The sequence below is a fragment of the Alexandromys fortis genome, unplaced genomic scaffold, assembly GCF_014885135.2.
Source record: "Alexandromys fortis isolate MF-2015 unplaced genomic scaffold, M_Fortis_MF-2015_v1.1 scaffold_267, whole genome shotgun sequence".
Classification (NCBI taxonomy): Eukaryota; Metazoa; Chordata; class Mammalia; order Rodentia; family Cricetidae; genus Alexandromys; species Alexandromys fortis.
Genome location: NW_026068157.1, coordinates 1,092,221 through 1,105,610, shown reverse-complemented (window position 1 = coordinate 1,105,610; position 13,390 = coordinate 1,092,221). Strand labels below are relative to the sequence as shown.

The following is a 13,390-nucleotide window of genomic DNA, read 5'->3' as shown; positions in this document are numbered from 1 at the left end:
GGGGGAGGGGCATCCAGCCCCAAAGTTCTGTTGAGAACTATTTGGGAAGTTTCATATCCAGTCAAACCCCCCGGGGGTGGCAAGTATTTATGGAGAGGTGACTTTTAAATTAAGGTTAGCCTTGAAGGAAGGGTGGCGCCAAGTGCTGGGATTAAAGGCATGTGCCACCACTGCCTGGCTGGGCTGGCCGTTTTGAAAATGTGGGTGCTTGCAATCCTAACTTGGGCCTTCACATATTTAATTATAAATATGTATGATATATATATATATTTGTGTGTATACATATACATATACATGTGTAGGTACAGTGGTTTATATGCATGTAAATACATCTTTCAAGTTAGCCCACACCTGTGTCCACTGAATAAGTGAATGGTAATTTATTTACTTATCTTCGCTTGTCAGATATGTAAATGTAATGCTTCGCTTGCCCTCTGTGGGCCCCGTGTTGTCTCAGCTGGCCTCAAGCCTGAGACCCTGTGCTGACCTGCAGAGTGCTGACGTCACAGATTCTCCCCCACACCCGTGCTTGTCGCTGTTTGTTTCTGAGTCAGGGTGTCATGTGGCCCAGGCTGTTGCACTGAACTCACCGAGTAGTCGGATTTCTCTTCCTCCTCCAGCCACTTCCTCTATTCTGGACTTAGAGGTCTGTGTCACCACAGTTTGTGCCCAATTTGTGCAGTACTGGGCACTGATCTGAGGGCTCTGTGTGTGCTAGGCCAGTGTTCTACCAACTGAGCTACTCGCCCAGCTCCAGCAGGTATGTTTTTTTAAATATCTGCATTCTGTAGCATGAATTCTAATTGGTCTTAATAATTAAAAATTGAAATCAGCTATCAGGGGGTGAGAGCCGAAGGATCAGAGAAGCAGAGCTGCCTTCCGCTAGAGTTCTTACCTCTTCCAGAGGGGCGACCCTGTCCTGACTGACTGCTTCAGACTGACTGCTTCTGAGCTCCTGTCTCCCCTCACCGTATCTTCCTCTCTCCTATATCACTCCTGTTTCCACCTCCCTAGCACTGGGATTAAAAACATGTGATCCCAAGCACTGGGACCACCTATGTGTGAGCTCTGTTTCTGTTCTAGTTTCTGTTTTAGCCAGATTCGGTCTCATGTAGCCCAGGGTGGCCTTGAACTCACAGAGTTCCGTCTGCGTCTGCCTCTCGAGTGCTGGGTTTAAAGCTATGCGACACGACTGCCTGGCCTCTCTGGCTAACTAATGGCTTAGCTCTGCACGCTGATCTCCAGGCAAGCTTTAGTTGCTATAGCACAAACAAAATATCACCACAGCATTGTTTAAAAATGTATTTGTGTGTGTGTGTGTGTGTGTGTGTGTTTGCGTGCAAGTGTTCTTGGAGGCCAGAAGAGGATGTTAGAGCCCCTGGAACTGGAGTCATAGAATGTTGTGAGCTAGGAGCTGAACCTGAGCCCTCTGCAAGAGCAGCCAGTGCTTGTGACTGCTGAGCTCGCTCTCCAGTTCCAGTTCCCCATAAAAATGCATACAGTAGCTTCAACTATGAGTATGAGCAGCTTTGTGTTGTTTTTCTGTTTCTCTGTGTGGTGTATGCGAGTGTGCGCATGCAGCAGCCCATGTCGGCATACACAAACGCCAAAGGATGTTTTCCTCGGACATTCTTTACCTTATTTATTTTGAGTCAGGGTCTCTTTGGCCAGCCTGGTGGATGCTCATTATTTTGGCGACACTAGCTTGCCAGCAGGCCCCTGGAATTTTGTCCCTGTCCCTCCTTCAGTGAAGGGGTTACAGATGTGTGCTGCCTGGCATTTTTTCGTCCTTTTTTTTTTATGTGTGTACTTGGGATTTGAACTCAAGTCCTCATGTTTGTGCAGCACGATCCACCCACTGAGCCATGTAGTAGGCCCCTGGATATCTTTGCATTGTAAATATAGACAGAGCAGTGGTAGCTTCCACAAGCACGTGGGCACGGGATCATTTCCCTGTCTGTGGGTGCTGAGGGCTGGAGCATCACTTGTGGGTATGCAGATATTTAGCCTTAGCAGATGGTGCAGTGGGGTTTTGCTCAGTGATTGTTGGGCTAACAAACACTCCCACCAGCACTTGTTGAGCCAGCTTACTTGTAAAATCTACCTCTAAGAATAAGAATTGGTTTATATCACGGTGGGGGAGGGAGTGCCAGCGTCTCTTTACATTTTTTAGGTTTTACAGTTATTGAGTATTGTGAGTCGGAGTCAAGACTGGGCTGAGCAGTAAGTTTAGGCTAGCCTGGGCTATCTAACAAGACCTTGTCATAAACAGAGGGAAAGGCAGACAGACAGATAGTGGCTTACATTTCCTTATGCCATCCCAGCAATCAATAAAGTAAGCAACAAGTATTTAGTATCATTAAATTCCCAGCCCACATAAATTTTCTACAATCAATATTTTTGCTTCAAAGCACTCTGCTTGGAATCTGCCTCTATGATAGTTAATTTTGTCGTCTAAATTACCATCTTTGATGGCAATTTAGAATCTCCATGGAAACCCTGTGGGCCAGTCTATAAGGGCGTTTCCAGACAGGCTGAACTGATTAGGAGAAACCTACCCTGAATGTAGGCACCTGCAGTCCATGGAGTGGGGTACTGGACTGAATAAGAAGGAGAAAGGGGGCTGGCTGTGGTGGCACACGCCTTTACTCCTAGCACTCGGGAGGCAGAAGTAGGCGGATCTCTTTGAGTTTGAGGCTACCCTGGTCTACAGAGTGAGCTCCAGGACATCCAGGGCTACACAGAGAAACACTGCTACACAGAGAAACCCTGCTTCAACACACAAACAGAACAAAACAACACAAAAGGAGAAAGGGAGTTGAACAGATTCCTGCCGGTGCAGGCAATGCCACCAGCTGCCTCATGCTCCTGCGGTAGTGCCTCTTCCCATAGTAGGTCATGAATCAATATAAACCCTTCATTCTTAACCTCTGAACCATCTCTCCAGCACCCCACTGTTTCCTTAGCAATCAGAACCATGGCTAGCACCATTCACTAGATGACCATGTGTCTGTCGGTCTTTAGGCTTTGGATCCTGTGCCTGGGGAACTGCACAGGACACTGAAACAGAGAAGTGTAAGCCTGCCTTGGAAGCCCCACCTCCTCCTGAGGAGATGCAGAGCCTCAGGACTGAGCAGACACAGGGACTGCTGCCCCGGGACAGCCGGGCCTGGGAGAAGCCCTGCCACCCAACCTTCCCCAAGGACTGGGAAGCTGTGGAGGTTGGGGCCTCCAGCTGCGACAGCGACGAGAAAGGTGAGGGGGTCCTGTGGGGGATGGGCACGGGAGATGCTCTTGAGAGAATGCAGGGGGAGGCTGAGCATCCATTCTGTTGCTCGCTGAGTCAACGGACACAACGCGGGGAATGCTGCATTGGCCAGCTCGTGCTGTGCAGCAACTCACCCCAACGTTTAGCCACTTAATGCAGCAAGCGTGTGGGGGTTCGTATTTCTGTAGATCAGGGGACATTTCTCCTGTTTGCTGTTTTTGCACTCGCCTGTGAGCCTTGTGTCTCCAGGAGGTTTATTTTCTTGGGGCCTTGGAGGGTAGTGAGGAGCAGGGAATGCTGGGATGCCTAAGCACTGAAAGTTTTTAAAAATGAGTGTGTGTGTGTGTGTGTGTGTGTGTGTGTGAGAGAGAGAGAGAGAGAGAGAGAGAGAGAGAGAGAGAGAGATTGAGAGAGAGAGAAGGAGCGTGTGCAGGTACCCACAGAGGCCAGAAGAAGGCATAGGCTACTGTAGAGTTACAGGTAATTGTGAGATGTCTGTCTGATGTAGTTTCTGAGAGCTGAACACACATCCTCAAGAGCAAGCACAGCATGTCCTTTTAACCACTGGTCATTTCTCCAGAACCTCCTTGGCACTTTTAAAGCCTGTGCTAGCAACTTGATGATCCTATGTGATTGGTCAAGGCGTAGTCAAGGCCAGGATCAGTGAGGGAGGGGTTTTTGGGTGAAACTTTTCATGGGGAGACATCACACCCACACCCCCCCCACACACCCCACAGAGAGGGAAGCCAAGAGTCTGCATGGGCAGGGATCAGAATGTGTTTTTAAACCTGCAATGAACAATTCAGACCCTACTCTCTAATAATTACACAGCTCAAATGTCAAGGGTGCTGAAGGTTTTTCATTTCCACTTTCTTTTTTTTTTTTTTAAAGCTGTTTTCCAGAATAAATGGTAGGTTTGAGAATTCAAGAGTGAAAGACCAGAGGTCAGTTAATAGTGACCCCTGGGCCAGCAGGATGGGTCAATGGGGGAGAACTGACCCCCAAATTGTCCTCTGACCCCCACATGTGTGCTACAGTGTGTGCCTCCACTCATTCCTAAAAATAGTAAGAGGGAAAAAGGGTGTACTTTAAGCCGGGCACGATAGCTGACTCTTATAACCTAGCACTTGGGAGGCTGAGGCGGGAGAATTGCTCATGAGTCTGAGACTAACCTGGGTTAGAGGGAGATTTCCAGGCCAGTCTGAGATACGTAAAACAAAACAGTCTCTGCCAGCTTCATTCCATTTAGGACTGAGAAGGATGCATAGTTTGCAATCATATGGGAAATTTTTCTGGAAGCCTCTCTCATGGAAGGGAGAGAGACTCCTGGAGTAATTCTTTCTCTGGGCTCCTCAGATCTTGGCTGGAAGCCTGTCAGGGAACTTCTACCTTTTGGACAGGTGAATGGAGGAGCCCATCATACGGCCCAGTTTAAGTCATGTAGCCAGCTGCAGGATCTGAATTCAGGCCTGACATGAACTGTGTGTGTATTCATGTATAGCTGTGTGTATATGCACATGTATCTGTGTTTATGCGTGCTTGCGTGTGTTTGTTTATGTGTGTTTATGCATATATAAGTGTATATGTGTATGCATGTTTATGTTGATTTGTATAGGTGTTTGTGTTTATATATGTGTGTTTATACATATAGGTATATGTGTTTTTATGTATTATGTGTATATGTGTTTGTGTATGTTTTTGTATATGTGTGTTTGTATGTATTTGTATATGTGTGTAAATCTGTGTGTGTGTTTATGTGTCAGGTCATTAGTAGACAAGAGATAGGAATAAATAGATGGGGCCATGGGGAGAGCGAGGGAGCCTTGCTGAAGTGTCCTGGTTGCTTACCAGCAGCTCTTCCCTCCTCTGTTTCATTGTCTTCATAGATCTGTCTTCCCAAGAGACGGGGCTGTCTCAGGAATGGAGCTCGGTAGAAGAAGATGATGACTCTGATGACTCCCAGGTATGTGGAGGAATTATTTCTTTCCGCACAAGCATTGCCCTGAACATCTCAGCGAGTTGTCGTCTTTCCTTCCTCAGCCTGGAATGACTTCAGTCCATAGACATTCCAAGTGCTCTCTCATAAGAGATATGACACATTTCTGTGGTGGCCAGACACAGTGGAGGGTCCCCTGTGACATGTATGTATCTCTATGCACACAAGCCGTCCACAGCGCTGCACCTGTAGTCAGTCTGTCTGCCCCCAACCATCCACCCACCCGTCTACCCATCCATCCATCCATCCATCCATCCATCCACCCAGTCCAGCACTAATATTTTCTTTCTTTCTTTCTTTCTTTCTTTCTTTCTTTCTTTCTTTCTTTCTTTCTTTCTTTCTCCCCCCCCCCTTTTTTAGGGCTTTATGGAGTGGCCCAAAGCTCCACAGCAGACAACCATCGTGTTGGTAGTATGTGTGCTGTTCTTGTTCTTGGTATTAACCGGGATGCCCATGATGCTCCACATTTAAATGCCACGGTAGCCACTGTATGGAAACATAAGCTCTGTGTCACATTAAGGAACTGTCCTGGCTAGAAACCAGGCATGGGTACTGAACATTATGAAACGCCTTTCAAACATCAATCGAGATGAGTTTATTATTTTTTAATTTATTTATTTTAAAGATGTATTTTTTAATTATGTGTCTCTCTCTCTGTCTATATGTGCTATTGTGAGTGCAGTATCAGCAGAGGCCAGAAGAGGGAGTCTGAGCCCCTGCAGCTGGAGTTGTAGGCAGTTGTGAGCTGCCTGATATGGGTGCTGGAAGCAGAACTCTTGTTCTCTGCAGGAACAGGAACAGTAAGCATCCTTTACTATGGAGCTATCTCTCCAGCTTCATGAGTTTTTCTTTTTAAATTTTTTAAAATAAACCTTCTCAGTATGAGGTTTTTTTTTCATTACTGGAATTTTTTTTTAAAGTGAACTCATCACTGTAAAAACACATTATTTTGTGTACTACTGAGAAATTTTGTTTTGTTTACTACTGAGAAAGAAAAAAATGTGAGTTAATTGTAAGACATTGTGAATTGAAAGGTGTCTCTTCAGAGAAGGTAAAAAATGTGCAACTTAGGGTCAATGTTGAACCATTTTCTGTCTTTTAAAGATATTATATTCCAATTTAATGTTTTGCTTGTGTGTGCATCTATGTATCAAGTATGTGCTTGGTGCCTGTGGAGGCCAGAAAAGTGTGTTGCGTCTTTTAAAAGTGGAGTTACAGATGGTTCTGAGCCACCATGTGGGTGCTGGGAATTGAACCTGGTTCTTTTGGAAGAGCAGCCAGTGATCTTCATCTTTCCAGTCTCAGCATCCTAGCATCTTCAGGATGTACTCTTTCCACATATGACCTTATTTTTCTTGATATTTTATGTAAGGATTCTTGCCTCTGTCTTGATGTCTTTGGTTGGTGCTATTTTGTGAAGTTTTGGTCTTATGACTTAAGCTTACATCGCTGAAAGATCTGAGTAAGTTTTTACACTTTTTAATGCTTTCAAATAATTTCTGTAGCTCGAGAAACATCAGGTTCTTGATAGCTTAAAAAATTGACTGTGACTGGAGAGATGGCTCAGTGGTGGAGAGTGCTCATCACTCTCGCCGTTCTTTTCCTGACACACACGGAACACACAGTGCTCACAGCTGCCTGTAACTCCAGCTCCAGGGGTCAGGCTCCCTCTTCTGGCCTCTGGGGACATGACACTCGTGTACGTAACCCACTCATATCCCCCCACATGCACATATAATTAAAAAATAAATCTTCTAAATTGTTTATTTTTTAAAAGAATTCAGCAGTAATCAGTTCTGAGATCTGTGAGGGGAATCTCAGGCAATGTTTGGACAGTTTGAGCTGTCGGAACTCATTTATCAGCCGTTACTCTGATAATTCTATATTGTTAGCTTGTGAATTTTTTTAATTCTCCTTGGATTCATTTTGATGATTTATAATAGTCTTTTATCCTCTAGAGAGTTCTTCATTCCGTAGACCTTTTGAGATTATGAACTTAGTTATGAACGCTATTTTTATAATTGAACAGGTTCTTTGCTTTTGTTTCTGTCACTGGTCTCCTTTCAACTTGTCTGTGGTTTGCTTGATGTTTAGTTTTACCAAACACTTATCTGGTTCTTATTACTGTCTTCCCAAAGATCTAGTGTTTGGCTTTGTTTATATTCATTATTTCTTTTATTTGTTATTTATTTTTTAATATATTAAATTATAAAATATATATTGTGCTTAGGTTTGACTACTTTTATTTCCTGTGTTATGTTACATTTTATGCTGAATACTTAATTTAAATTCTCTCTGTACTTGCAATAATAACGTATTTAATAAGGGAAATGTTCTTCTGGGTATAACCTTGGCCACGTCTTGACATTATATAATCGACATCTTTGCTTGTTGTGACTGTTTTGTAGCTCTCCTACTAAATGCTTGGATGTTCAGTGGTTTAGTTTGCTTTTTGTTCAGAAATGCGTTTGCCAGGCTGGGCTTGGCTGGGGAAATGGCTCAGAGGGTATGAGAGCTTGCTCTGCAAACATGGGGACCTGAGTTTGAATCCCCAGGATCCTCACGATGCAAGTCTGCCTGTGCTGTGATCTCAGCACTGGGAGGTGGTGTTGGGTGGAGACAGTGGCCAGAGCTCACTGGCTCACTAGCTTAGCTGAAGCGCAAGCTTCTAGTTGGGCGAGGACTCTGCTCAAGGCAGTAAGGTGGAAAGCAAAGGAGGAAGACAACCCATGTCCTGCCCTGGATCCCACAAGCACATGAGTGGCTGAGCACCTACACACTCAGATGCGTGCTCTCAACCTCCCACACTTACCCACCCCTACTCCCCATCCCCCACCCACCAAAGGAAAAGGAGTTGTCTTATCTTTATGCTTTGCTAATGTAACCTATAATATATTTGCTTCCAAAACATTTTTTTCAAAGCTTCAGCTATGGCCAAGGACGTGTCTTGTCATTATAACTGTTACATTGATAGTTAAGATGAACCTCTGCTCTTTGTAGACTAGAGTCATGTTCACATGCTATGTGACTTTGAACTGCTGCCTCTGTTAATCTGACTGACCAGTATATTTTTATAATATTTACTTTATGTATTCATTAGTTGTATAATTCAATACAAACAAATCCAGTGCTATTATAACTTGCTGGTTAAATGACATATGTAAAACACCAGGCACATAAGGCGTATAATAGCCACTCAATAAATGCCAGTTAAAACCTGATTCTGACTCTTTTGTTGCACAGAGAATGATTGCCTTTAGCCAATTTGGTGACCTGAAAGTTTCCTTGTCAAATATAAATTGCTATGGGTGTCCCTTTCTTTTTAAAATCCTTGTGGGGATGTGCACAGGATATATCCACTGCACCATTTTGTTTGAAAAGATTTTCTTTTTTAGATGTATTTATTTTATTTTGTGTGTATGAGTGTTCTGCCTGGTGCCCACAGAGGCCAGAAGAGGGTGTCGGATCCCCTGGAACTGGAGTTATGGATGGTTGTGACCAAATCCATGTTCTTTGTCAGAGCAACCGGTGCTGTCCACTGCTGAGCCATCTCTTCAGCATCCAGAGTTTTTTCTTTTTTAAAAATTGATTTTATTTATTGCATGTATGTTGTGTGTGTGTTGTGTGTGCATATGCACAGGTGTATTCTTGCTTGTCTGTATGTGCACTACGTGGTATGCAGTACCCACAGAGGCCAGAAGAGGGTGCTGGATTACGGGATCTGAAGTAACAGAAGTCAGTGAGCCCTACAATGCAGGTTCTGGAAACTGAACCTGGGTCCTCTTACAAGCCCAGCAAGTGATCTTAACCACTGAGTCATCTCTCCTGCACCATGTAAAAACATTTTCAATGGCCTCTCTGGGGTTTGTTATAGGAATAATCAGGGGTAAATACAAGGTGATCTCTCCCTTTTATCCTCTTTCAGGGTAACTGTATCCAACAAGCCCTTAAAAGATGTCTGCTGTTATGTAGTTGGGATTTTATTAGCTATAAACAAGAGACACTCAATTCAAATGTGTGTCTTTTTGTTATATGCTATATATTAATATATTTACAATTAGCATATACTTATTTGCATATATTACACAATATCAATTATATTACATAATTAATAATAATACAATCTATAAAATATGATATAATAATATAATCAATACATTTATAATTAATATGTTATATGTTAATATGTTAAATTTATTAGCATACTAATAAATACGTTAGGAGAACATATTTATTATGGACTCATGTTGCATTAAACTTGAGATCGAATTGGCTTTAGATTTGGCTAGACCAAGTGTCAATAGGGTCTTTCCTCTTCATGACCTCACACACATGTCTGCTTCCGAGACTGACAGCCCTCTCCCTGATGCTGTCTTAGGAGATGGTCACCTCTTCTGGTGGTCACATCCTCCAGGCGGCAGCTCTCCCCAGAATGTGAAGGATCTCGTGTGTGTCTCAAGCTGTGTGGCCCTTCTCTGTGGCTGTTGTGGCTCAGTGGAATGACTGGATAGTGCTCAAGATGGAGTCACCTGGGAATCTCAGGGGGTCACAGACAGGCTCAGAGGCAGGAAGAAGCAAATTCTCTCTGTTATGGGAATTGCTTTAACTATGTAAATATGTTACATTTGCGTATGTTATGGAATATGACTTTACCTATGTAAAGATGTGTTGCTTTTGTTTATGTTGCACTTTAAAAATTATGTAAGGATGTGTTGTATTTGTTTACCTTTCCTGCCTAAGGCACCTGATTGGTCTCATAAAAAGCTGAACAGCCAATAGCTATGCAGTACAGGGATAGGCGGGGCTGGTGGGCAGAGAGAATAGACGGGAGGAGGAAAATAGAAGAGAAGAGAAAAACGAGGAAGAAAGAGGGGAGATAACCCTGGCCAGGCATCTGCCAGCCAGCCAGACACGGAGGAAACAGGAAAGCAAGACATACAGAAAGAAATGTAAAGAGCCCTGAGTCACACTGTATATAAAGAGAAACAGATTAATACAACAACTAAGATAAGGCCTAGCATTCATAACTAATACTAAGTCTCCATGTCGTGATTTGGGAGCTGGTGGCCCAAAAGAAAGCCTGCTACACTCTCTTCTGCCAATACCTCTGACACCCGGTGATCCCTCCCCACACCAACCTCCAATTCTTCAGCCTCCTCTGGCACACTCCAGACAGCTACAAAGTTATGGGAGACATAGTGGTGTTTTCCACGATCCTCCTCTGTTTGGGTGTGAGAATTTGCTAGAATAATAGCTCACAGGACACAGGGAAACACTGGCTTTACTGTTATTTTTGTTTGTTTATTTGAAAATGTTTACTTTTACTTTATGTGTGTTCTGTGTGCATGTGTGTCTGTATGTATGTCTACATGCATGTGGTGCCTGCAGAGGCCAGAAGAGGGCATCAGATCCACTGGAACTGGAGTTACAGATGGTTGTGAGTCGCCCCACATGGGTGCTGGGAATTGGTCTTGGGGCCTCTAGAAAAGTGGCAAGTATTCATAACAGCTGATTTATCCCTCCTGCCCTTAATAATTTTTATTTTTATTTGAAAAACTCATATGTATATAGTGTATCTTGGTCATACCCTTTCCCACCCCTTCCTTTCAGCTTTCCCCACCCCCATGGTACATTCTCCATCATCCTCCCTATTTTGTGTCTTTTAAAACCTAACCTATTTATTAAAAAATAACCTACATAGTGGTGGCGCGTGACTTTAGTTCCAGCACTTGGGAGGCAGAGGCAGTCGTATCTCCAAGTTCAAGGCCAGCCTGGTCTACAGAGCGCATTCCAGGACAGTTAGGGAAACATAGAAAACCCTGTCTAGAAAAAAAAAAAACCTCCTCCCCTGACCCACACACTAGATACTATTGGCCCTGTCCATGCTTGCGGTGTATGTGTGAGGTCATTCACTGAGGCGTGGGAAACTTACCAATGACCACCCCTCCCAAAGAAAAATGCCCCCCCCCCACCAGTAGCCGCCCACGACTTTTAGTACCTCAGCTGGGGTGGGACTTCCCCTTGATTTTTTTCTTAGTTCGTTTGTTTTGAGACAGGGTCTCATTATGCAACCCTAACTGGCCTGGATCTTCCTTTGTAAACCAAGCTGACCTCAACCCCACAGAAACCCTCCTGCCTCTGGCTCCTGAGTGCTGGCATTAAAGGCACAGCACCAAGCCTACCCAGGCCATGCTGGCATTTTTAGCTGGTTTGATTCCGGGCAGGTTGTGCGCCGCAACCAAAGATGATGTGAGTTCAAGGTTGAGAACGGCACAAATCTGTCTGCTATGAGCGCTGGGAGGAATAAGCGAGGAAAACCCTAGTCAATTTTGTCTTATTCAAGAATCTTAAACAACGTATTTTATTCTATTCAAGAATCTTGAAATTTATATTCTCTTCTGGTATGTGAGTGGCAAGGGTCCCTTCCGCCACTAGAGGGCAATGTTTAATAAGGGACAAGGAAACAGGACCCTATTTAAAATTAACGTGGAAAACTAAGTACGACATAAATGATACCTGGAGATGCTTTCAATTTTTTTCTTTAGATGAAATGCTTGACTACAGTGGTTAAAATTTATTTTTGAAGTATAATAAAAATACCAAGCAGTTAATATTTATTATTCTAATAATTTTAAATGTTTTAGATAATTCTGAAGGGACCCTACTGTTTTCCACATTGAAGTTGACACGTCATTCCCACCAACAGCGGTTTATCCAAATCTTGATAGCACGCTATTCTATCTTTGCTTTGTGGGGGTGGGGGTGGGGTGTGTGTGTGGAGATTAGAGGACTTGTGGGCGTCAGTTTTCTCCTTCCTTAGGCTTGGCAGCAAACCCCTTTCCCTACGGAACCATGTCGCCGGCTCTTGTCTTTGGGTTACAGGTGAGTAGGGGAATGTGACAGGGCTTTATTCTATTGATCAGGAAAAGGCCATTTCGTTCCTTGTTTTTTTTTTTTTTCTCATTAAGGTACGCTACGAGACGCTGCCCGGGCGCGTTTCTCAAGCCCCGGAATCACAGCATCGCTTCTTCCTCAACACCGACTTTCTGCTTGCTTTGGCTTTTAAAGGGGCCAGGTCCCTGGGGGAGGGGCAGGAGCAGGAGGGTGGGTGCAGCGGTCTCTGTAGGGAGAATGGAGGAGCTGGTCTGGTTACTCAGCAACGCAGGCTCGGTATCCAGGAGATGAATCACCAAGAATGAACCCCGGAGGTGGGGGAGGGGTGTTCGCCTCAGCCCCCCGGCTGCACAGGCGAAGGACAGTGGTGTGCACGTCCTTTGGTGTAGTCAACAGCTTCTCACTTGTGTTTCCACTCGGTCTATGTTTGCAGTTTCAGGCCTGTTAGCACAAGTTAAGCCAGTAATTCACCAAGGTTTAGCTCATGGGTCCCTGCGAGAAATCAAGACCGGTTCAGAAACCAACACATGCTAACCGCTTTTCTCCTTCTAAGAACACTTAAAATTTTGGGAGGGGGGGTGGGTGGCTGGAGTGGGGGTCATTTCCTATTCAGTTTCCCACAGGATGTAATAATGCATGCATTTGATTTAGGAAGTAGATAGGAGACAGGATGATGAAATGGCTGGGGGGTGAGGATGGGTGATTACAACAACCTGCTGATGCGAGTTTGAGTCCTGTGACCCACAAGGTGGAGGGAGAGAACTGACTTCTGCAAGTTGTCCTCTGACCTCCACGGGCCAGCAATGGCATGTGCCTCACCCCCCCCCCCGATAAATAAATATAAAAAAGTAGATGTGAGCGTTCAACTGTCAACTAAGGAAGGTATGGGTGTGGTTTGCAAGATGAATAAACGCCACATCTATTAATAAGTATTGTCTTTGAGAAGTTAATGTCTGTTCAAACTGTATTGTGCCGCCACGTAATAGCCTTGAAATTTTTAAGCATGAAAGTTTCTCCATTTCAGTTGATGATATGGAACACAGACATAGATGGACATCAAGTAAGGGACTGCTGAGCAGTCACAGCAGTTCTGAGACACACCAGTGTGTTTGAGGATTACTGCTCTAGGTGCAACTGGTAAACGTGGTTTTCCTGTGTGGGAGTATCGCGATGTTAAAAAACTATAGCATTTATTTACAGAGAGACAGAGAGAGGGAGAGAGAGGGAGACAG

At 44.3% G+C, this 13,390-nt stretch overlaps 1 protein-coding gene across 1 annotated transcript; it reads left to right on the top strand.

Moving 5' to 3' along the window:
- Window positions 1-665: 665 nt before the first annotated feature.
- Window positions 666-6,150, top strand: Smim17 (small integral membrane protein 17). Its single transcript, XM_050127486.1, has 4 exons — window positions 666-760; window positions 3,025-3,255; window positions 5,155-5,231; window positions 5,625-6,150. The coding sequence occupies exons 2-4, from the start codon at window positions 3,114-3,116 to the stop codon at window positions 5,733-5,735; spliced, it is 330 nt and encodes a 109-aa protein (XP_049983443.1). The 5' UTR covers window positions 666-760; window positions 3,025-3,113; the 3' UTR covers window positions 5,736-6,150.
- The last annotated feature ends 7,240 nt before the right edge of the window (window positions 6,151-13,390 follow it).

Excerpts from the sequence above, each read along its gene's own strand:
- Smim17 (XM_050127486.1), top strand. The coding sequence starts at position 3,114 with ATGCAGAGCCTCAGGACTGAGCAGACACAGGGACTGCTGCCCCGGGAC. Across the intron at positions 3,256-5,154 it reads CTGCGACAGCGACGAGAAAG|ATCTGTCTTCCCAAGAGACG; the intron begins GTGAGGGGGTCC and ends TTGTCTTCATAG. Across the intron at positions 5,232-5,624 it reads ATGACTCTGATGACTCCCAG|GGCTTTATGGAGTGGCCCAA; the intron begins GTATGTGGAGGA and ends CCCCTTTTTTAG.